This window comes from Amblyomma americanum, chromosome 1 (assembly GCF_052857255.1).
Source record: "Amblyomma americanum isolate KBUSLIRL-KWMA chromosome 1, ASM5285725v1, whole genome shotgun sequence".
In the NCBI taxonomy this organism is placed as follows: Eukaryota; Metazoa; Arthropoda; class Arachnida; order Ixodida; family Ixodidae; genus Amblyomma; species Amblyomma americanum.
The window spans coordinates 171,502,012-171,524,985 of NC_135497.1; the positions used below are offsets into that span (position 1 = coordinate 171,502,012).

At 45.4% G+C, this 22,974-nt stretch overlaps 1 protein-coding gene across 1 annotated transcript in view; it reads right to left on the reverse strand.

The window, feature by feature from the left end:
• The window catches only part of LOC144114183 (protein turtle homolog A-like), a 398,561-nt gene extending 382,140 nt beyond the window's left edge, over positions 1-16,421 (reverse strand). Inside the window, exon 1 of the mRNA XM_077647762.1 lies at positions 16,230-16,421. Coding sequence (XP_077503888.1) covers positions 16,230-16,335 — 106 coding nt within the window. The 5' untranslated portion in view covers positions 16,336-16,421. The remainder of the gene's footprint in view (positions 1-16,229) is intronic.
• Between the last annotated feature and the right edge of the window lie 6,553 nt (positions 16,422-22,974).

Genomic DNA, 22,974 nt, shown 5'->3' on the forward strand with positions numbered 1-22,974 from the left:
TGAATCTTTTCTTTTGGCTGCCAGGCGCGCTCTTTCTTGTTTGCGCAAGAGCCTTGGTTGTTACAATTAGTCTGATGAGGCGGAGTATCTGTACGTGAACAGCGCAGCCCAGGCGCCCGCGATGACACGCTCCGGGGCTGTGGCGAATGCGAAGTATACGCGGAACAAAACAGGGCGCTGCGCCGGCCGCTTGCGGTACCACTATAGACCATGCCGTCGGCGCGCGAGCCCAGGCCGCATCATTACGGGGCCTCATTTGGGACCTCTGTCAAGTCCGCAGCGCCAGTTGCAGCGAGTTCCTTCGGCCCCAACAAATCTGCTGCGCAGAAGGTTTTCTGCGCACAGGATGCCCGCGCCGACGGTCAAGCATCGAGCGGGATGAAGATAACTCATAGTTTGGCGAAGCAGCAAGCCAATTATAATGTGCCGGGGCGAGAAAGAGAAAGACAAGTGTACGAAACGGCGTCCAATGGCGAGTGCGGGGAGAACCCTTTAACAATTTTGGCGAATATTATATGGTGACATGTATTCTTTGCTGGACTTTTTTTACGTTTTGTTTTTCCTCAGTTGTCTTGCCTTTCGTGATGTTTACAAGCTACCATCTGGCCTTTATAGCCTTGTTTCTGAGAGTGAATGAAACGTTTTGTGGTCGGAGTCTCTAGACAGGTAGTGACGTTTTAAGGGAGAGCATACTCCAGGTGCCCATTTATATTCGCGTCATGAATCCAGTAGCTCATGCAAGAAGCTGCATTGTTAAGGCGCTGGTGGAACTGCCAAAAGTCTTGGCAGAACACCGCGAAATCGGAAAAGATTCGAGACATTGCGCAAGGCATCGATATAACGGTGAAAATAAAAAGAAAGCAAGACTGGAGTTTTTGTCGTCTCTGCTGCCGCCTTTTTGTTCTCGTGCAGGTCTAAGCTAGCTCGGAACGACGGCAAAGCAGAAACATTCTCACTTCTTTTTTTTTATAATTTCTGGCAGTGAGCTGCGACATGATTAATGCGAACTCACTGGATGGCGCCCTTTGTTTTTGATGCTGGGAGCAAATCAAGAGGAAAAGAAATGGGCAGGTAGGTTAACGACGGACAGATGTGTCCGGTTAGCTACTTTCTATAAGGAGTTTTCTTCCTGAGTGATCGCTCATAGGCACGCAGTAGGGCGGCTTCCTCTAAAGTTTTCGGAGGACTTAACCTTTATGAAGCAAAGGTAGGTGATTCTATTCCTTCCCCTCTCTTTTACCCACTAGAAAAAGGCGTATAATATGTGACTACTTTAAAGTTAACATTGCTTGCAACTCAACAACATCCTAATCGCAATCAACAGCGCATTACTCTAGGCATTAAGAAGCAAAATAACATGAAACGCCTACATCCGAGGACACCCACTCGCCGAGAAGGCTCAATGGCTGCGGCAATGGGCTGCTGAGCTCAGGTCACGGCTTTGACCATGGCCCCATCGGCTGCGTTTTAATGGAGAAGCACATAAGCGCCCATGTATTCATAATTTGATGCAAATTAGATAAATAACCCCACGTGACTGAAACTGATCTGTAGTGGTCCACTATAGGGTGCCTCGTAGCTCACACCTTAAACCTAGTTAGCGATAAAATCAAATCGGGATTTCTTTTTTTTTAGGTGTGAGTGAAAAGCAGAGGGTACTCTTGACATATTCGCATCTTGCAACAATCTGTTTATACTTGCCGCTACGAATGGAACGGTGGGCAAGTCGCTCTCTCGGCGTTAACTGCTCCCACAAAACTGCATCATATATTAGCGCCTTCATGAAGAAATACATGAAAGAATTCAAATATACTGAAGAGTTGGCGATGCCCAATCTTGTGGATATTTTAGCCTCAGATCTTCAATGGGGACGAAGAAAGGTAGCAAATTTTTTTGTTTGAAATTTTGATATCAATAGCAAAAAAATTGAAGCCTTCATTTCTGGCCCAGCCAGTCTTTATTTCAGGTCGCACATTAAGCTTGGGATGACGAGAAAAAATCAGTGGCTATACACTGTTTGACGGGCCTCACCACTTCCACAAATCATTATCCGACAAAAGGTAAAGATGTATTGGGCAAATTAGTATGTGACTGTAAGTACTTAGAAAGAACAAACTTGATTGAAACACAAGTAATTCACTTGACGGCAGACATTATTGGAAATCTGGAAAACAATGAAAATTGTTACGATATATCAACTAGATAAAGGTAGTTCAAACCAGAGTAACATAGTGCCCTGAAGAGAACTCTTGCGGATTGGAGATAGACGCATAATATTTAGCTGCTCAAGGCAGGCATACTGCTGCAAGCTAGCGTTTAAGGCCTGTGGGCTAGCGTTGAATGGCGGCAGTCGTGTACGTAAGTCGTTTATTAACGTACAGAATGATTAGTTGCGCACGCGATGACAGTGATTAGTTAAGCGAGGCGCAAGCAGTGTACGGCGGAAGAAGAATGATACGGTGGTGACAGCGGGCGATAATGGTGAAACCAAGCCCGGCAGTCGCCCCTGAGGTTGTGGGCTCCACGGTCTCCACTAAATGCGGGGCGTTTTCTCCGCGTAAGTTCTGCCTTAAAAATGCTATCAGAGGTGCCTCTTGCGTAGGTGACGTGGCGGCTTAATACGCGGTTGTATTTTCAAGTCAGAGGACACACCACGCGGAGCGCGTTCGAAGATATTCTTGTTAGAACTGAAATTATGACCCTTTTCCGCAGGCAAATCCCACAAATTAGGAACATAACTATAATCCCTAGATAAATTCGTTTTAATACCGCTTGACTTTTTTTATTATTCTGCATGTTAACTTCACACTTCACTGGAGCCAACAATTAATGAATGGAATTCAAGTCCTGTCATTTGGTTCCTCATACGAGTATAGGTAGATGTTTAGAGTGCTGCCAGTAGTGTACGCCGCGGTTAAACCTGGAATAACCATACTGCATTCCTAAGAGATATCTCACATCATCAATTTACTATTTCCGCATTCGAATTTAAATTACTTTCATTAACAGATGGCGAAGTGCGGCTGCAATATATGCAATATCTTTGGCGTATGTTCACCAACAATCACGGCACGCTTTGAAAACACCGCATATGCGACGTGGAATAAAACCGCTTTTGGAGCGTAGTTATGGCAATGGAGGGGGACCAGCCTAGGACTTTTTTCTCCTCTCTGGTACACGGGACGTGAAGGGTGCCAGTTAAGCATGGAGGCACACTGAAGTCGTAAGTTCAGTTGACCTTTTTAACTACAAGCGTGTTTACTAGGCCCTGCATGAGTCTTCGCAGCGATATCCTCGCGGAATAATCCACTCAGATTCTCGGAGAAAAAGGCGTATTTTGCCTCGAGTACACCGTTATGTTGGAGTTGCGCAACGTACGGCTGGATCGTTTTTCCGGGTGGAAGCAAATGTGAAGAGAAAAAATTAAGCACAAGGCGACTCAATACAGCAGACTCTAAACGAACGTCTAAACAGCATACTTCCCGCAACACTAGGCTCACGTGATTGCATCTGAAAACACTGCATAAGAATCCCGATTAAATTCTGTGTGATGACGGTGAATAATTCAGACCTTCGCGCTACTGCTCAACTGGAAACAGAAAAAAGAATAGAACCAAGATGTTTGACAGATTTAAAAATCTCTAAATCGCTGATTCACTGCCTGCACCCTCCACGAGGCCTCCGCACGTTAGAAGCGCTTGCAGCGCTGAAGCAGATCAAAAAGCGAAAGTAAAACCGAATTCAAAGACGCAATGGGAAAGTCAGCTGCCCTGCAGAGCTTCCAGCCACACCTCAACCCGTCCACCGCCATAAGCGACCCACTTCAAGCCTCGGCTTACATTAAATGCATTCAGTCGTGCTAAAGCATCAAATTGACCACCCAGGTTAAGTCGGGCTGCTGTCGCTGCTTTCTCGCATCAGGTTTCATGATTGTTTTGTCAATTTTTCTATATGTCCGAGCTAGAGCAGTTCACAATACTCTCCTGCCAGCGCCACCCCGAACCCTGCTTCTTTTGTGCTGACACGGTCTCCAGAGCTTAGCGTCCGTCTTTTGACGGGACATGCTTGTCCTCCGAACTTTATAGCGATTAGCAAGGACTTAAGGTTCGGTCAAGTGAAGTCAAGTGAAGTCAAGTTTATTTTTCTTTTCGTCGAAAAGAAAGGAGCCAGGACTAAAACCTGTGAAAGACAGCTTGACAAGGCCCTGCAGCCCCATAAATATTTGGCAGAGCAACAGCTAGGAGCAAGATCAGTATGGAAAAACTTGCACAACGTTTTACATCGATTAGTTTCATATTATTACTTTTGTCCGTATGAAAATAAGACACACAGTAAAGCACAATAAACAGAAAATAGACACGTCCTGAGAATACATCAAGATAACATTCTAAATACAAAGCAACACTAGGGTCACACCAGTTGTTCCCGGCAAAAAAGACCAGTTTGGCGATTAGACTCATTAACTGGATCGGATCCAGTTGCATGCGACTTCTTCTGTAGTTTCAGTACAGTGAATCATAATGATTGAGTGTATGAATACGTGCGAGGCGCTGAAAAAAGATATTTTTCTTTTTGTCGGGTTTGTTGGTCTCGGATATTTCCTTTTAATTCTGCAAGATTTACGATAATTCTTGCATTAGATTTTATGAAATATTTATAAGCTACGATTATCATGTAATCAAAAAAGGACAACAAAAAGAGGACATTACACTTCAAGAAGAGCTCTTTGGTTGGATGGCAGTAAGACACACCCGCAACATACCGCAATGCTCTTTTCTGCAACAAGTGTAACTTGGATAAGTTGGTTACCCCTGTGGTGCACCAGATTAAGCTGCAGTACTGTAAGAGCGGTAGCACAAGCGCGTTATATAACAAGAGTTTTATTTTATAAGACAACAAGTAGCTTGTTCGGGCGATGCCGCCAACTGCTGATGCAACTTTTGAATGCAAGTAATCTATATGGTCGTTCCATTTAAGGTGCCTTGAAAAGACCATTCCGAGTACTTTCACAGAGTTAACAATTTCAACTTTTTCTGTTCCCAAGCGTACGTTCAAGGCATCCGGTAATTCTTTTCCTTTCGAAGGGTATAGTACTGTTATTGTTTTGCTTATGCTTATATTTAAGTGGTTTGCTTTGACCCAAGCGTCCAAGTCCAGAAGCGCCATATTTGCTCGCTCCTGTAGATCTGCTTGCGTACTTCCGGTTACGAAAATATGGTGTCTTCCCCATGGGAGTTAAACTTTACGTCCTGAGTGCAGTGCGCCATATCATTAATATAAATAAAAAGAGTAGCGGTCCGAGTATGCTGCCCTGTGGCACGCCGGGTATGAACGAACTGCAAAGGAGATTTAATGTTATTTATTTCGACATATTGTGTCCTGTTGCTAAGGTCTGATGTAAGAAGCTCATGCGGTGTTCCACGAACGCCGTAATTGTGCAATTTTGAAAGAATGATTGTGTGATTGACAAGATCAAAAGCTTTTGAAAAATCGACATAGATGCCCAGCTCCATACGTTTCTTGGTGAATGCTTCAATGATAAATTCCTTTTGCGTTAAAAGGGCTGTTCATGCTGATCGATGCTTCTTGAAGCCATGTTGATAATCTAACAGATTATGACGCGATAGAAACGGTACAATTTTGATGTGCAGTATTTTTTTCCAAACCTTTAGAAAATACTGGTAGTATAGAGATTGGGCGAAAGTTGACGAAAAGACTACGATCTCCAGATTTAAGTATAGGAACCACACACACAGTCTGCATTGCTTGGGGAAATACGCCCATGGACAAAATCAAGTTATGTATAAAAGTAATGACTGGACCAATTATGTCAAGAACGTGCTTCGCAGGAAGTAACTGCATGCCACATACATTCTCGGATTTACTATTTTTGATGGACTTATTACAAAGGCATTCTTCTGTGCTGTCCCTCGCAGAAAAGAACAGTGAATGGCATGTAGCCGTCTGACAGAGGAAGGGTTAAGCATCGGATGTATTGTTTGCGCCGGAGTAATCACTGTGATCGGCCTGCTGTACGAGAAAACTATTTAAGGCGTCAGCTAACTGGCTGCCATTTAGACGTTTCCCTTCATGTATAAGTGTATCGGGTATAACTCCTTTAGTGCCAGAATGCATTAGTGGGTTCAGTTTTCGCCAAAGTACATCACAACGTTTTATGCTCTCATCAAAAAAATATATCTGCAAAATAGGCGTTCTTTGCTGCACGTAGTATAGATGTAAGCTTATTTCGGTATGCTTTAAATTCACAAAATGCGTGCGTATCTTTGTATTTTAGAAACTTTGCTAACAGGGTATTTTTATGTTTACTCGAATCTAATAAATCAAGAAATTAAGCGAAGGAGTAGGTTTGAAAACAGAGCCAGATCTTTAACGCATGCCTTTTTTTTTAGTCTAGTGCACAGTGATTCCTGTCAACGGCAAGCATGATCAACTGAGACAGAAAAAAAAAATCAGCTTCAGACCAGTTGCTAATGGCACGTATCGCTCAGCCGTCACTCATTATGTCACGTCCACGAGTTGTTGGCATAAAACGTAATTATGAACGCAGAGGTGTCGATTTCATTCTCTTGGCTTCCAAATCCTCTAAACATTTTCGAGTCCGGGTTTCCAGAAAAATAACTATTGAACTTTCCGAACCATTTTATTCGCCCGCGAAACGTTATTATCCTCTGCGCAACAGGGCAGCCACAACTTTGCGGCCTTCTAGAGTATCTTCAGTATCAGCTTGAATGCAGACTTAGTGCGAGTCATACGAATAAGTTAGGAAAATACGTTAGCAGCGATGTAATTTGAAGTCGCTATACCTAGCATAAAAACACTATACAACTCCCTGTCGGCTGTCACGCATCATCTTTGCCAAAAAATAACCAAGCATCAGAACTTGCTTCTCATCCATATAAAGGAGCCTATACGGCACTTTTAAGGACCAAAAGATCTCGAAAGGTGATAACAGAGGTTTTGTTTGCCTCACACAAATTTAGAGCTCGAGGTGTGCCATAATGTATTCAGATAAATAAATGGCTTACAAACACACTCCGTTGCCTGGTTACTTTTAGCAAAGACGGTACCTTCGCATGCACTCACAACGCATTTCATTGCTGGTAGCACGCTACATAAGAGATTACGTGAGTACAGTTGCCGAACTAATTGCGTTTACATGAACCGCAGTGTTTTGCTGCCTGCACAGCAGTCAATATGATTGGCTGGAAGAACTTCAGCTAATTTCTCAAGAAAATGGTTCCAACACTGCGCTTCCTCATTTTGGATAGCTATGCTCAAATGCTTAATTTCTCGCCGTTAGTTCTGAAAGCCACTCTCGAAATAGCTGTTCTAAAATAACTTTTTTGCAATCGCTTCGCGAAGATATCTAGTTATTTGATAAAGCACACAATCCCTTCTGCGTGAAAGTGTACGGCCTGTACGTTCTTCCACCCATCAAGTGTGGACAGCAGCCGCAAATATTTTTAATTTGAAAGCATTATATAGATCAACGGCAACGAAACCCGATGTTCAGAAAAAAATGGCTTCCCAAAACCCACGTGACCAGGCAAAATAGAATAAAATTTCTTCCGAAGGTCCGGGGAATTGAACCTTCAAATCACGAGGCGAGCGCGCAACCCATAGAGCACAGACCCATTTTTTTCCGTAATTGCTATTAATTTCGCCAAACGAAATACAAACTGAATGAATCGTAAAGGTGATCCGGTTTTACAGAAAAATGGTCTCACTATAATTTACACAAGTTCGTAAATTTCTGCAGTGGCCACAAAACCACGTTGGACTTTGGCGAGCTAAGGGGAACCTAGCATTTGCGTTGCCTTACGACTGTATGCTAATGAGTAGGTGCGTCATTAGAAATGAACATGGAAAAATATTTAAAATACAACAAAACACGACAGGAAAAATAATATAAAAAATAAAAAATCTTCGCCTTCAAAGCACGCAAGTAGTCTTAAGTGCCCTCCGTAATTTTAAAACGCAGTCGTCGGTGCAGCAGCATTTTCTGTAGGATACATCAGTTGAAATGCTAACGCTGCGTAATCACAGTTTTCTTTACGCAACCATATACCTTTCAGAATTTCAGCACGAACATTTCATACGGTTCGTTAAAGACTCACAGTAACACAATTATGGATTCGGTATAAAGCCGAAACGTCACACTCGAGTGCGATGCAGTAATCATACATTCCGCCAATCTCCTACACAAACTGCAATTTTAATTCGAAAAAATAAATGCATGCAGTGAGAAGCAATAACATTATGGCTTTTGAATTAATGTTTCCATGGTACCTTTGTAAAGCTGTTGCTTTCGCAAGTTTTGAACCTCACTGCCCGAAAAAGAAAAAAAAAGGCTTCGAACTGTTCATTGGAACACTCAAGAGAAATTTCATTTGGCCAACAGAATAGACCGCGTGGACAAAACCGACAAAAAGAAGCAGCTCTGTTGAGTTACTCTCTTCGGGTACTTTGCAACAAGAGTGCTCGAGTTACCAAAGAATCATTTTTCTTTTTCGATGTTTCTTTCCTCGTCCATTTTTCTGCGTAAAGTAGAGCGCGTTTATTTTGCGCTGGTGTAGTGCTTACTTCTGGTCAATGGAAGTAAAGAGCTTCACAAACAAGTATGTCGCTTCAGGAACGTTATGTTGGTACATATGTTTACTCAACTTTTCCAAAAGCCAGAAATTTCTACAGCCGACTGTTCAGAAGGAAATATCAGCCCCTCTCTTTTGAGCATGGTCAACAAAGGTTGGTTGCCGCTTCAATGGAAAAACAGCGGCGTCATGAGAGCGCAGCGGGTTCTTTAATATATATAAATATATTTTTTGGCGCTCTCTATTTCGTTCTTGAGTGCAACTTAAAACCTTCGTTCTTTTTTAAAGAGTTAGTTCAATTTTATCTGAAAAGCGCGAAGTGGACGATGACCGAGACTGAGAAACACACGACAAGGATGGTAGCGACAGGCGCCATCAAAAAATTACCCCCCCCCCTTCCAATCTACTTAGGAAGACCATGACTGATTTCCGCTTTTTTACACTTCCTCACGACTAGTCCTTCGAAAAATAACCCAAAAAACACCACCCACCAAAAACAGAAACTAAAATGCATTCTATGTGTTGCTTTTAACCAGAAATGTTTAATAATAACATTTCTGAGCAGTAAAAATGTAACATATTGTAAATTATTTTTATATGCAAAGTGTCGCCATTTTGTGGTTAAGATGACGCGTCTCTGCGAATTCAGTTACTTTTTTTTTTCTTTTCCTTAAATAACGTCTGTGCACTTATCAAGCTTGAACCGCTCATGTTTTGTTCGAGACCTCCGATCGTTAAACAAGAATTTTTACGATCGAACATGCGCTGCTTCTAGTAGTGTAGACAGCGCTTATGAGAAAAAGATTTATCATCAACGCTGGGTCATAAAAGCTATATTTTGCACTTAATACAGAGCTTCTGTTCGACACCGTTCAGCGCAATTTTAAGGAGAAAGTACTTATGTCTGAAAGTAATTATCGTCCGTGTTATCATAATAACTTGTGAGCGTCCTTACGTGGCTGCAACTTGCTTGTAGCTGATGCGTAAAACAGAGAAGGAGTATTAGAGCAGACTAGCCAATCATAAGCTTCGTTTTGAGCGACTGAAGAAATAAAAGAAGAGTACATTGTTACTTCCACAGGCGGTGAGCTCTGTTTATTCGGGCTGCCTCGGCAAAATTACTGACCCAGTTTGAACCAACTTGGCAGTGGTTAAATGGCCCTTTAAGTTTTCAGTTTTGCGCGAAACGACCGCGCTACGAAATTTGGGAAGTTACAAGGCAACATAACTTGCTGATTTATTTCCTAATATTTGCTTACAAATAATTTGCTTTGTAAGAAATGAAAGGTAGAAAAGAAGGCATGAGAAACAACATTCCTGAACGAATCGGCACACTTCCAGGGCATCGCTGGCGATTCGGAACCCGCGCAGTGATCTGTTTCCGCATGGGACATCAGTTTGCCCATGTGTTACGCTGGAGTATGTTCTTGCCACCTGTAGAGGGGGAGTGGCGTGCATTATAAAAATTCAGTTATATCTATCGAGCACATGATTTCACCAGTCTTCCTTTCCAGACTATAATAACTCGCGCTTGAGAACAATCAATCCACAAACGTGTGCTGTTCGGAAACAGAGAGAGCATGAGAAAGGTCGCTTCAGTATTGCATTTTTTTCTGCCGAAAAGCTTCTCGGGGTCGCAGTTCGATCGTGAGCTTCCTAAAGGACATGCTGAACACATCAGCACTTTTATTTGGTAATATTTGCCGGTTGTGCTTGACCGAAAAGCACGCCTTTGTTGGGCAGATGGAAGGTAGACACGCAGTATAGCTCTCCCCGCTGTTCCTTTGCTACGCACTTATTACACTGCGCTCCAAATGTCACGAAAGTGAGAAAAAAGTCTATTTTTCGGTTCATACGTATCACTGCAACCCTGCGCTCTTGCTTGTACAACATGCGTGCTCATGGAGTCAGTAGAGTATTAAGACTACAACAAGAAAAACTTTCACTCGGCTGTTTAAAAAACCCGCGCGATGCATTCAACGTGGGACGGTAATAATGATAAGATTCCTTCCCGCGATAGAAATATATTTTAGCTTTTCTATAGGCATATTTCAGTAAAAGGATTCATCGTTGTGAGAAAAAAATGGAGAAAGACGTAATGTTCTGCATGCTAGGAATACACACTCGTATATCTATCATCTGAGCACCCAGATGCAATCTCTTTCAGTACTGTAGTGCGTATTGGAACATCAGTAGATATTCAACAATGCCGATTCGTAAAATTCAACATGTATGATCTGGATGTAAGACTGGATGTGCGAGCCATAAATTGATGAATGTCTCGGCTGTAGTAGCACATTTCCAATCAATTTCCCAACACGCACATTACCCGACCAATGGGCTAAAATATCTCGCCGGCGGACATTACGGAGGGGATACTTGGCGATCAAGAGCGTCAATCACCTCCTTCCGAAATATCTGGCGTCCGCACGTACCCTTCGGACCAGCTTTCAGCGGCGGATTCGCGCTACGGCAACTATGATTTCGCCTTTTCTTTCCAGCGCGTTGCGCAAGCGGTGAAGAAGGATGATCCCGTCGCACAAAGCACGCGTCTCTTCCGGTCGTCCACGCCCGCCGTTCAGCTGGGTGAAAGCATTAAAAGCCTGTCCTTTTAGCGTTCGCGTTCATGCGTCGCGAACAATTTTACGCGCGCCGAGGGGCCCCGCGATCCTTGCACAATAGCTGACAGTGTGACCGCCCAAAGAGCAGCCCACGACACGACGCACTTCGAGCGCCTGGCCGGAAGGCGTAAACCCTTGACCTTGCGATGACACGCTTTACAAGCGAGCACCGTGCCGCTGAATGCCGAGGCTGAAAACAGGGAGATAAAAAAAAAAGCACCAAGAACTGTTTTGACTTGGACGACAAAACGAAGCATAGGCAGCGCACTGAACGTTAACGGAGGGCAATGCTTTTATGCCAACGCACGCAGTGTTTTCTGTTGCGCCTTTAACGAGCTCAACTTCTGTGAGAAGTTCGCGGGCCACTGGATGCTCTTCCGAACAGAGCTGCCGCAGACGCATCGCGCAGAGTTTCGCCGGCAGCAGCAGCCCGCTTTAAATGCACATAGGGGTGAAAGTGAGCGTCTTGCTCAGCATACGAAGCTTAGAAGTGCTGGCTGTGCCACAGTACACGAAATACGATGCCCCGTACCGGCTAGGGCCACGAGCGGGGCGGCCTGCGCACTTTTTAAACACACTGTACAAGTCAAAGGTGCGAAATGGCGTTCAATATCCAAAATGCGCGTGCGCTCCGTCAGCCTCTGAATGCTGGCTCTCCGCAGCTGTGGGACCCACAAGGCCACATGTCGTGGCAAGCGGAGTGAAATGAGAATGCGCTGCGGCTCTGCCCTCGGCGACTAAAGAAAAGTACTCAGGCTGGAAGCAAGCGCTCAGAAAAGAGCTCGATGCGCCAGAACGCCTCGTAAACAAAGCGAAAGCTACGGGAGGCCGCGAATGCTCGTGGAATACAAGAGAGAGGAAGCAAACGAACACGCGATGCAGTGCGCCGCGCAAGGCATGCGCCAGAGCGGGAGTGGTCGTCGAGGGCGATAGCACTGTCACTAAGGGGGAAACAAAGAAAAAGAAAAACGCAAGAATGGTAGCGAACGCGATTCAAATGTAGGTGTAGATAAATCAATTTCAGAGGGCCTACGTGCAATTACGTTATGAATTTGCCCAAAATTCAGTATAGACAGCCGCGAGAGTTACATGCTGTATCAACATGGAATCGGCCAAATACATACCAGACGGTACATGTGTCCTCGAAAAAGATCGAGCATGGATTGCTTAATTAGCCGTTTCTCCACACAGTTTAATGAACACAATATCCCTCTGACCGGCGTTAAATGCTTCCGTGTTTTTTTCTTTACGCTTGGCGTTTGTCTGGCGTGGTGGTGCGCAAAATTTGAGAATGTGAATGTCTAATTTTTACCCTCGAATCTCCCCTTGGTCCTTTTGGATATGAAAGAAGCTAAAGTTTGAGAGACTGAAACAAGTTAACTGAACGGAGGCACGCACTTACATTGCGTGCATAAATCTAATGCCACGCCAAGAGAATGTCAGCAGTTAAAAGGGAGGAAAATGAAGTCAGTTTCTAGAGATAGCGATAATAGCACACGTTAGGTGAGGTTAGGGGGAGTATTGTTGTGTAATTTGCATGAAAAGCTTTTTAATTGACTCATACCGCGGTCGGCAGCCGAAAGACGCAAAACTGCTAAGGAAATTGTGGTTATATTCAGGATTACATTGCGCTAATCCGAATTTTTTATCTAGATCTGGTTTTCTGTGTATGCAGTGTTTATTTTCATGAAAATGCAGGAGGTACCTTTCATAGAATTTTTTTTTTTTTTAGAAATCTGGAAATCACCGTCATTTTAAGTTCCTGACGTGCAAGAGACGGAGTTTTCCCAATTTATTTTATTCGGCGCTAAGCTTCGAGTAACATTCTTCTCCTACGCAAATATGTAGTGCCGCTGCATAAAGCATTATAAAATGGTTAACATCAAAAGCATTGTGCGGCTCTCTATATGACAGTTTATATGACATATTCAAGCGCACTTCCCCATATTGGCGTATGCAACTTCAGTACGCGCTCATTTCTATTCCGGACACGAAACAACAAGAAAGCTTCCAGTGGGTTTAGAAGAAACGGATACACGAAAAAGTTGCGTATTCTGTGCGTGACGCGGAAAGACGGCCGGGCAACAACACGCGCACACCAGAACGGTATTGGCTAAAAGAACTTCCCACATATCGTAGACTCGATATTGCCAGAACCCCGGGTCGTGCATAACGAGGGCAAACAATGGCTCACGTATGCCTGGAATGTTTGAGGCGATCCCCATTTCTCTTGGTCTTTTGTCGGCACTCGTTACCAGCCCGATCCGCACTGTAGTGGAGGTCGGTTGCGGATTTTCGCTTCAGTTAACAACCTCGCCACCCAGCCGCGCGCCGTGGCAGCGCTGCTGAAAGGTTCAAATTTGCACCAGCTCTGTGGCTTCTGCAGCCCTCTTCTCCTTCTGATCCCGAAAATCCGGACGTGCGTTGATCGTTCTTGGAAAGAGGCCCATTAACGGATCATTCCCGGTAGGGCGATTCATAATAGTGCTTCTTGTTCATAAAGGTGACCGTCCTTGAGGCGTTTGGAATACTCGAGGGCCACATATCGTAGCTTTGGCCATGTTTCTTTGGCCGATACTGCCAAAGCTTGGTCCAAGTTCCGAGTGAGCAAAGTGTGCAAGGACACGAACGAAGGAAAGACAAACACGGGCGCTCACGGACGACTGAAAGCGTGTATTGTTGGAGCGCTATAAGTACACCGAAAAAGGAGGCGGACGCAAAACAGCTGCATGCAAAAAATTGGTAGCTTCTTTTTTATTCGCTTGCTGTTATTTTGGCATTGCGTTTCTCATACTACTGCCTTTTTTATTTTTATTTTTTGTTCGTGTGCACATGCCATTTTCCGTCCCCTAATTTATGCACGTATACTTACTGAGCTCCAGCAATAAACGTTTATAGTTGTCAGTCAGCGCCCGCGTTCGTCATTCGTTCGTCCACGGCCTTGCAGTTCTTCACCTTCAAAAAATGTTGGCGATGAAGTTCATCCGGCAGTAAGACGACAATTCTTGGCGCTTTCAAGCCAGTCTCCCTACAAAGTCGAAGTTTTACAGACACATCGGAATGCGTAAATGTTTTCCCGAAATGTACTATTTGTGTATGTTTTTTTTATATGTCCGAAAATTCAGACTCCTTCACCTACATCCTGCAAACGTGCATAAAAAGTTTACCTTAGTTCCGTTTACCCCCCTCGGACGCAAAACATCTCACCAACAGCTTTTCATCGTTCAGTTTTCCTCTGCCTATAAGCGAGAAGCATAAGTATCCGGTGAGAACTCTCCAGCCAGCGAACATTTACCGCGACAGGTTAACAGCAAAAATGTGGTTAAATTGATTTTTTTCTCTTTTTTTCTGCCCCATCACCTTCTACTGTCGACACAGCTTTGTTTACCATACGCTCATTATGGTGTCGGCAAAACAATTACATGAAGAGCAAAGCTATTAGCACAAAGCACAACTCCCTGAGCTGCCTCTGAGGCCCAGAGCACACTCTCGGCGATTAATGTTGAGATGGATGTATACACAAGGACCCTGCCCGCATGGTCCTTTTGTCCCGTAGCAGCAGGCGTCTTTCAGACTGTCAGTCAATGTAAAGTTTGTCCATCACACGCTGGACTGCGTGAGTAATGCATTTACCTCCTCAAGCCTCTAGGAGCGAACCCGTGAACGACGACATTAAAAATAGCCGTAAAGGAGGAACCATCAATGAGGGTCTAGTGCACCCCAAAGCCGATCACTAACCCTAACTCTTGAAACGCCAACTCTGAAAAAATAAGTGGGAGTCCCACAACGGACGGAAGGGGACCTCGCCGCTTCCGTCTTGTGTCAGGGCCACCGTTCTTGCGAGTAGTCACTTGCTGGCCACGTCGCTGCTCTCTCTCTCTCTCTTTTATTTTTGCCCCGGATGTAAAAAAAAAGCTATTTTTATTCCCTAGGGTTATTCAGCATCTCCGTTCCCTTTTACGCCATTTCTCCTCTTGAGCCCAATCCTAGGTCATTGTGGACTTGAGCTTTAATAGCCCTCAAAGCATTCAAAGACGTCTGTCTAAAAAAGTGAGTGAAGGCAGGGGGCAGGAAGGATGGAAATAAATGCAATGTTTAGCATTTAATGCAAGATTATACGTCATGCTTCAACCGACATTTGCCACGCTTCAGATCTTTCTTTTTCCGTCGGCTCATAAAAGCCACGAGCAAAAAAAAGGCAAACGAGAACATGATTCAAATGTAGATGTCTTTTATAAATTTTATAGAGCCCACGAATCCAGACAAATCATTAGCTTTCTTTCTTGTTGGTTTTTAGAGCTTTCAAACAGTCTGTCTGCTGGCATCGTGCACAACGCTGGAAGCGGAAGGAAAACCACAGAATGATGCTGAATGAGAATTTTGTTCCTTATGTGTTTATGTTTTAAATGTGTTTTCGCATCTGAAAATGTGGTCGCCCAGAACACTAAACAACAGCACAGATAACTTAACACTTCTGACAGTTTAGAAAAGGAGACGTATACGTATTTCTAGCAGCGTTTCTTACGAACAAAAAAAAATGTGGCGTTTTCTATTCTTGTATAGGGGAAAATGATGAGAAAACACCGCCTGTCGCTTATCAATGATCACTAAGGTTTTTCAAAAGGCAAAGCAGGTGTCAGAAAAAAACAGTCGTAAAAAATTAACAGAAGAAATAAGCCACGAAGCTTTCGCTCATATCCGCACTTTTCCTCTCCACGATCGCCAGACATGAACGGTCCCGCAAAAAGTTTTCACGATGGTCATCGTAATGAGTCTCGACTCCCAAAGTGGTCCCCGCGCGCAGCTTAAACGCGGGCCCGAGCAGACAGCTTGTCAGCTCAAGTTTTTACGCCAAGAGATGTGCACCCCACGCATGCCCCTTTCAGTAGACTTTTTATGCTTTCCGATAAGAAGTCCACTGAAAGTTTTCACGCCGAGCGAGGAACAAAGAAACAGCACCGTCCCCACGTGGTCAGCTGGAGCCTACCGCGCTCACCTGGTTCGGTCGGAGCAGCGCTGGCCAGGGCGAGCGTAATCGCGAGCAGCGCGGCGGGAACGTCGGTCCGGGCCCAGGCGCCGGACGCCCGACGCGCGGATGCCATCAGAGCGGGGGCTCCACGGCAAGCGTTCACGTAGTCCGCGGGAAGAGTGCAAGAACGGGCCGGCCCAGCGGGGCTGCGCGACGAGGACGGCTGCGCCGCTTCGCCCGCTGCTGGCGGCGCTGGCGGCCCGGACGAGCGGCCCGCCGACAGATGGCGGCTCGCGCTTGCGCCCCGGGCCCAGCTTCGACCCAGGGAAGCGTGCATACCGGCTTGCACGCCCCTCAGTGATAAGGGCACGTGCGCGTCAGATGCGCGCGTTTCGAAGCGGGGCTCAAGCCGGCGCGTGTTGTGCACAGGTGCAGCGCAAAAAGGGACACTACAGCGGAAGCAAGTTTTTTAGGCTTAATGCGGTATTGGTTAAACGTTTTCAGGCCTCATCGTTCGCCTTTCAGCCATAATTTGTATGACGCTTATGGCATTCATCAAGCTCTAAGTCACTGCAGCCCCAGAAGAAAAGAATCCTCCTACCCGCCTTCACGGACCTGTGAATTTAGGAATACCGTTACGGCCTAGCATCATATCATTTTAAACTAGAAAGGAGGAACTCCCCCTTCCAGACAGGAGGCCACCTGGAGGCGACTCCAGACGCGATCCTTCACGACTCCTTACTTACTATCAAAATTCTATCCCGGTGCTTACGACCCGGAATGTACGCTATGTGGCGAAATAGCCACGTACGATCATATACTGCGGAACTGTAGAGAGGAGCCGCCACCGGAATCTCCAAGACAAGTTTCTACTCTCGAGAAATCGAAGGCCGTGTTGGTCACCTCAGACCTGGGCGTTCAAATTCGGGTCATTGAATGGGCTACTCTGGTCGCTGTCAGCCGTGGACTGATAGCCATATCTAGCACGCATCATCTGCATTTTGCGTTTTCGGACGAAATAATTATTTTGCAATCCGCAATAGATCTGAAAAGCCAGGCATGTGCCCTAAAGGCTATCGCTCCAAAACAGACCTCGAAGTGAAGTCTTCCAGTTATTACTGGAATTTCGCTGATACGAGTTTCAGAGAAGCTCAAGAGCGAGGAAGCGCACCACGTTCCACGCATGGGGCCCTGAAGACGAAGGATCTGACCATTCCAGGATTTAGCGAGAGGCGGGAAGAGATTTAAATGCGCTGAATATTTGGCTGGCGTCTCGGCATTTAAAATGTTGGCTAGCTTTTCGGTTTCGTCCGCACCGAAAGACCGGAGAACCACCGTATAAGTCTGCATTTATGCTCCCGTTAGAGTATAGTTCTAAACAAACTACGCCGCGGGCTTCAAAATCTGTTTAACAGCAATTTTCGTCTTACTAGAAATACCCGCATACCGCGTGCTCAGATGAAATATTGTACAGTGTCGGGACGCTTAAACAAATTTTGTTGGGCCCGTGAAGTTTTGTGTTTGTATTACATGCTTTATGATAAACCGATACACTTTCTTTTTCTTTCTTTCAAAAAAAAAAGAATGATGTCACGAGAAAAAGAAAAAAGAAACAAGTTCGTCAGTGCTCACGATTAGCAGCGCCTTCCGGAACGCACGCACCCTCTGAGCTGGGAAGCATTCTCCAAGTAAACAGTTAATGCCGATTAGATCCGTGGTATAGTGAGCTCTCGATTGTCCACATATTGGCTTTCCAGCTGTCGCACTTGCTTTCAATGCTGCTACTACGCATGGGTGGGTGACAAATGTGGTTTCGTTTTTGCACGGTGACAACGACGCTTTCAGGTGGACGAAATGTGCCGGCACGCGCTGACTTGCGCATCTTGTCGCGCAGCCCGTTTGTGGTTAGCGTCCGAGAGCATTCGCCCCCCCCCCCCCCCCCCCCCTTTGCTTGTGGATCTTGCTTTCCGCATACGTGCAGCGTTCCGAGCCCGACTCTCCGCCTCGGCTGCGTGCACGGCCCTCCCGCAACTCGTCAGCTGTGCCCCATAGACGCTGGCGGATTTATCATGACTGGTCGCGCCATGCAGTAGTTCCATATGTTGAGCGGAGTTTCTAGGCGCTTAGCTGCATCTGGCGATCTCCGCGCGCTCCCCACGATGACAACAAAATTAGCGAGAGTCGCGAGGCACGGGCTGTGTGCACAAGGTGGCCATGTGATCACCAACTCACGATGCTGAATGCCACTACTACTACGAGGAGGTCTTTCTAAAAGGCCAGAAATAAAATCAAATGTTTGTTTCCTTCGCTGCATGATAACGAAGGAAATAAACCTTACGCAGTATTGCTTCTCTTGAAACATATAAGATGCGCAAAAAATAAGGAGACAAAGCAAACGGAATCGTTAGAAACTAAAAAAAAACGGACTCTTAAAAAAAATGACAGAGATGCGTTTCCGCATAGCATTGCACGCGTTCTTTGTTTAAGTAAATTAAGGCAAATAGCGCAGCGACAAAATTCATTTGCTCGAAATTTTAAACGCAGGTGAAGGAGTGGCAACGAGAAGAAAGCGCCCACTTAAACTGTCTGGCAAGAGCTAGGGACCTAACCCTGATACAGTTTATTCTTAGGATGGATTAAAAACGTGACTCAAAAGCTCTTTACAAAGGTTTAAGAGTGGCTGAGCCTCAGACTTGTTTCTATTAAATTACAGTGCCCACCCCCGACCCTAGGAGACAACACAGAAAATCTGTGAAGGATGAATCCCTCCTGACAAAAAATATCATTACTTATTAGAAGAAGGAAATTAACTGAAGGGCTACTTTCTGTAAAAGAAACAATGTAGCGACGCAGTTTTATTGCGCAAGTTACGGTGCGAGTTCTTCAACACGGCTTCTACACAGATTTTATACCGGCTTTTCAAAGTGCTTTTAATGCCAACAGGAAAAGCTGGCACCTAACTGCAGACGAGTTAAATACGTTCAATATTTAAGTGGCGCAGACTAAGCTGTTACAGAACTATTTCTCGAAGCTTTTCTTAATTCGCAGCTCTAATCCTTACTCAAGAAGAAAAAAAAATTACACGGTGTAAATTTTGACATATTTCGCGAGATCTGGTACGGGCGACCTTTTACTAATGAGAATTAAAAGTCACAAGCAGCCGGTGTGCATTGTTTCTTCTATAAAAACTGAATTTTTATGTTGATGTCCAGTTCTGGAAAAGCCTGTGAAGCCACTTTGAGTATTAAAGAAATTGCTAGCTTCGTGGACTGCGACATGAATGACGGCGGGCTCTCCTCCCGTCAAGAACTTCTGCCTGCAACCAAAGCGGCTCTATCTCCTAGAAACAGAAGCTTCAACTCGACTCGGTGAATATCATCCAAGGTACTCAACAGAATGAATTTTATGTGAAGCAGATTTTCATAAAGTTTAGCAGGCTATCTCGAAGACGCTAACATAAACATTGTTAGCGCACCATGTTTTGTAGTTGCAGTTTGGTTCACGTCAATAAGCGTTGGGTCACAAACCACAGCTTTCCAGGTACAAGCGTGACGAAGCGTTAAGTATATCGGTCTCCGAGAGCGCAAATATGCCGTGCCCAAGGAAAGCCAGTGGCGCCCTCAGAACGGGTGACCACCGGGCTATGAAGTACCCGTAACCCCCCGAACGGGCCTTTGTCGCAGCCGAGAGTGGGAAATAGGCGCAAGCATGACAGCACAACTTGCTTGAGAACGCCAAACCCATCATGCGAGGAGACTGGCCGCTAAACTGTGCCGTATAATTTGCTGCAATGACCAGTGAGACCTACGCGCTGTAGACGTGACCAAGTAATGTAATGAGGTCCGATCGGTCTGCACTTGCTGGTTTACCCACCGCCTGGTGTGTTGGTCGCTATACCGCTTGCTCTTCCGCGGTCCTTACATGCCCTCATATCAGCAAAATTGGCCGCCAAAAGTGGCATTGTTATAGCTGTTGTCGTCGTAGTGTTGAACGGGATATTCACCATTCTTATCTCACCCTCACAGTACGTGCCACCACGGATGGATCACGCCCACAAGGTTGGAATACCATTCTGCAGAACGAGAACCTACTTTCATTCGTTTTTACCCCGGACAACCGACGAGTGGAGTCACCTTCCGAGAACACTGGGACTAATTAATGATCACCGTTTATTTCAAGAATGCATTAGCTAGCATTGGTATGACTAGCAACCTTCTGTAACATTATGCTCATATTTCAATGTTTTGTTACTTTATATAACCACTCCCCTATATAATGTCGTGTGGCCGTGAGGGTATTTTAAATAAATAAATAAAAATAAATAAGGGATTTACACCACGTTCTAAACAACGAACCATCTAGTTCACTTGGAAGTTTCGTTCAGCTGTTTTCAGAACTTGAGAGATCTTAAGTAAATGATATTAGGAAGAACTACATCCTCAAAGCCGACGGGAGCAGCTTCATCAAGAGGTGAAAGCGCAGCTGTCTGGCGGCATAATACTTCAGTAGCCCGTAAAGCGCACACAAAGCGCCGCAAATAGCTGGACAAGTTGGAACGCAAGCTTTACAAAAAGCTTCGTTTGTAACTGCAGGCGTCGAAGCCACCGAGCAAATTTCGATGCATTGATCTCTTCGTCCACTACCAACTAAGAAGGAGCCTTTGTAATATCTTGTCCAGACAAAAAAAAAGCAAGGTTTGATGTATTCTGTCACCGACGAGAGAGGGCAAATGAAAAAGGGAACGCCACAGGGGTTAACCAGATGTCCATACAATTTGCTACCCTATTATGCGGGAAGGGCACACGAGAGGTGAAAAGTAAAAATAAAGAAAAGAAAGCTTTCGTGGACACGTGCGAGCACAAAATCCATGGCGCACTGTCAAAGGCATTAGGAAAGGCCAGTCGCCTTGAGAAAACACAGCACGGCCCTCAGGGCCTTGTGAGCCAATGACCGGTGAGTTCTACGTTCAAGACTCGTTTGCTCAGACATTGGCTGGCCCTCCGGACGTCCCAATGCCGCAGAGACCGACCATCTTTCAGAACATCACCGGGGGCGCTGGCAACGAATGTGGGTGTTAGCCTCTTCGCAGCCGCAGGCGTCGCATGCAGGACAATCAGCTATGCCGCCCCGGATAGAATAGGCTTTTGTGAAAGATGCTCGGAAACAAGGATCTCAAGAACAAATGTGTTTGAAATCACGGAAGAGTATCAGCTCTTAAGGAATTCAAGCCACGAAACTATTTTTCCCTTCTTATCAGACCTGAGTTCATGTGCTGTGCCCTAAAATATATATCACGGACTGCTCGCTTTTTATTTATCGCATGCTGGAAGCAAGGTGGAGCAGTAAAACTTCACAGAGGCATCTGTCGTGCACGTCGGGCGCAGTGCCAAAGAAGCGTGTTCTTTTGTAACAGATACGAAGCATGCTAGTCGCTGCTACTTCAGAGTTGCCCACCGATTGAGAGCGGAAAATTTTTAAGCGTTAGTCTTCAAACGTGCGTTGTATCAGCTGAAAGAAATAATGAGTAAGTATTGAACAGATACGTGAGGGTTGCAGCAGTTTCAACGTATGACTTCTGCACTGCAAGCCAAAAGGAGGAAAAAGTTGGGGGGATCAGCAGAAACAACGCAAGCACAAAAATATAGAAAGCACAAGCGATCGTACGAAGTGATCCGACAAATCTGCGTTAGCCGTATAGGTTGCACATTTCGCTTTTACTTAGAAGGCCCTCCCATTGCGTCTTTGAGTTTGATTTCGCCGTCGCTTTTTCGTTACGCTGCTTCGTGGCCTTCGGGTGGGTGTAGTTTCCGAAGAGCAGAGGTAGGCGCAGGCTCGTAGGTGGAAGATGCAGTTTTATTGGTGGGTCACCGATCCTCACGATCGTGTAAGGGTGCTGGGGTGAAGGCTTCGCACAGACCACGGACTTTTTGACGAAAGAGGGCTATGCTGCTAGCACAGTAAAACCGACACGTGAAGACACGAAGATATTTCGACACTGCGAATTGAGAAGTAAAACTAAAATATTTTCCTGGTGAATTTTCGACTACCAGGCTGGTCGTGTAGGGACCAGTGCGTACCTGCCAACTTTAGGGTATTGATAATTGTCAGGTGCGGCAAAGCCCAAAATCCCTGAAAGAGACCAAACACCCTTCAGAGTTGCTTTGCTACTCCATGGGTTGCAGTTTATGGGCTTTCAGAACTCTCCTGAATCAAAACATAACTTTTCAGAGAGCCGTCGTGGTGGCTGAGTGGTTATGGTGCTCGGTTGCCTCACCCGAAAGATGCAGGTTTCGATCCTGGCCGCGGCGGACGCATTTCGATGGAGGCGAGATGCTAGTGGCCCGCGCACTGTGTGATGTCAGTGCAAGTTCAAAACATCAGGTGGCCGAAATGATATGGAGCCCTCGCCTGCGGCGTGCCTCATAGCATCACTTCCTTTTGAAGTAAAACACATAAACGAACGAAACGAAACCATAACCTTTCCAAGTGTATTATTGTGCGCATGGGCGCCTGAAGACGATAATAATTTTGCCTTTTTCTGACAAGGCAGAGGCATGTCTGAGTGACAGCAACTGCGAGCACAGCCAAAAGACCGGTTTATTTTGCTAAGAAGGAAAAAAGTAACAAAAAGTGAAACGTTGGAACGCATGGCAGCGTTAGAAACATAACAATTTACTAGCGTCCGCTCATTGATCAAAATATTCCCGGCATACTGGTATCCCATCCACCGACACAAAATTTCACTACTGTCTCTGACGAGAGGCTTGTTGCT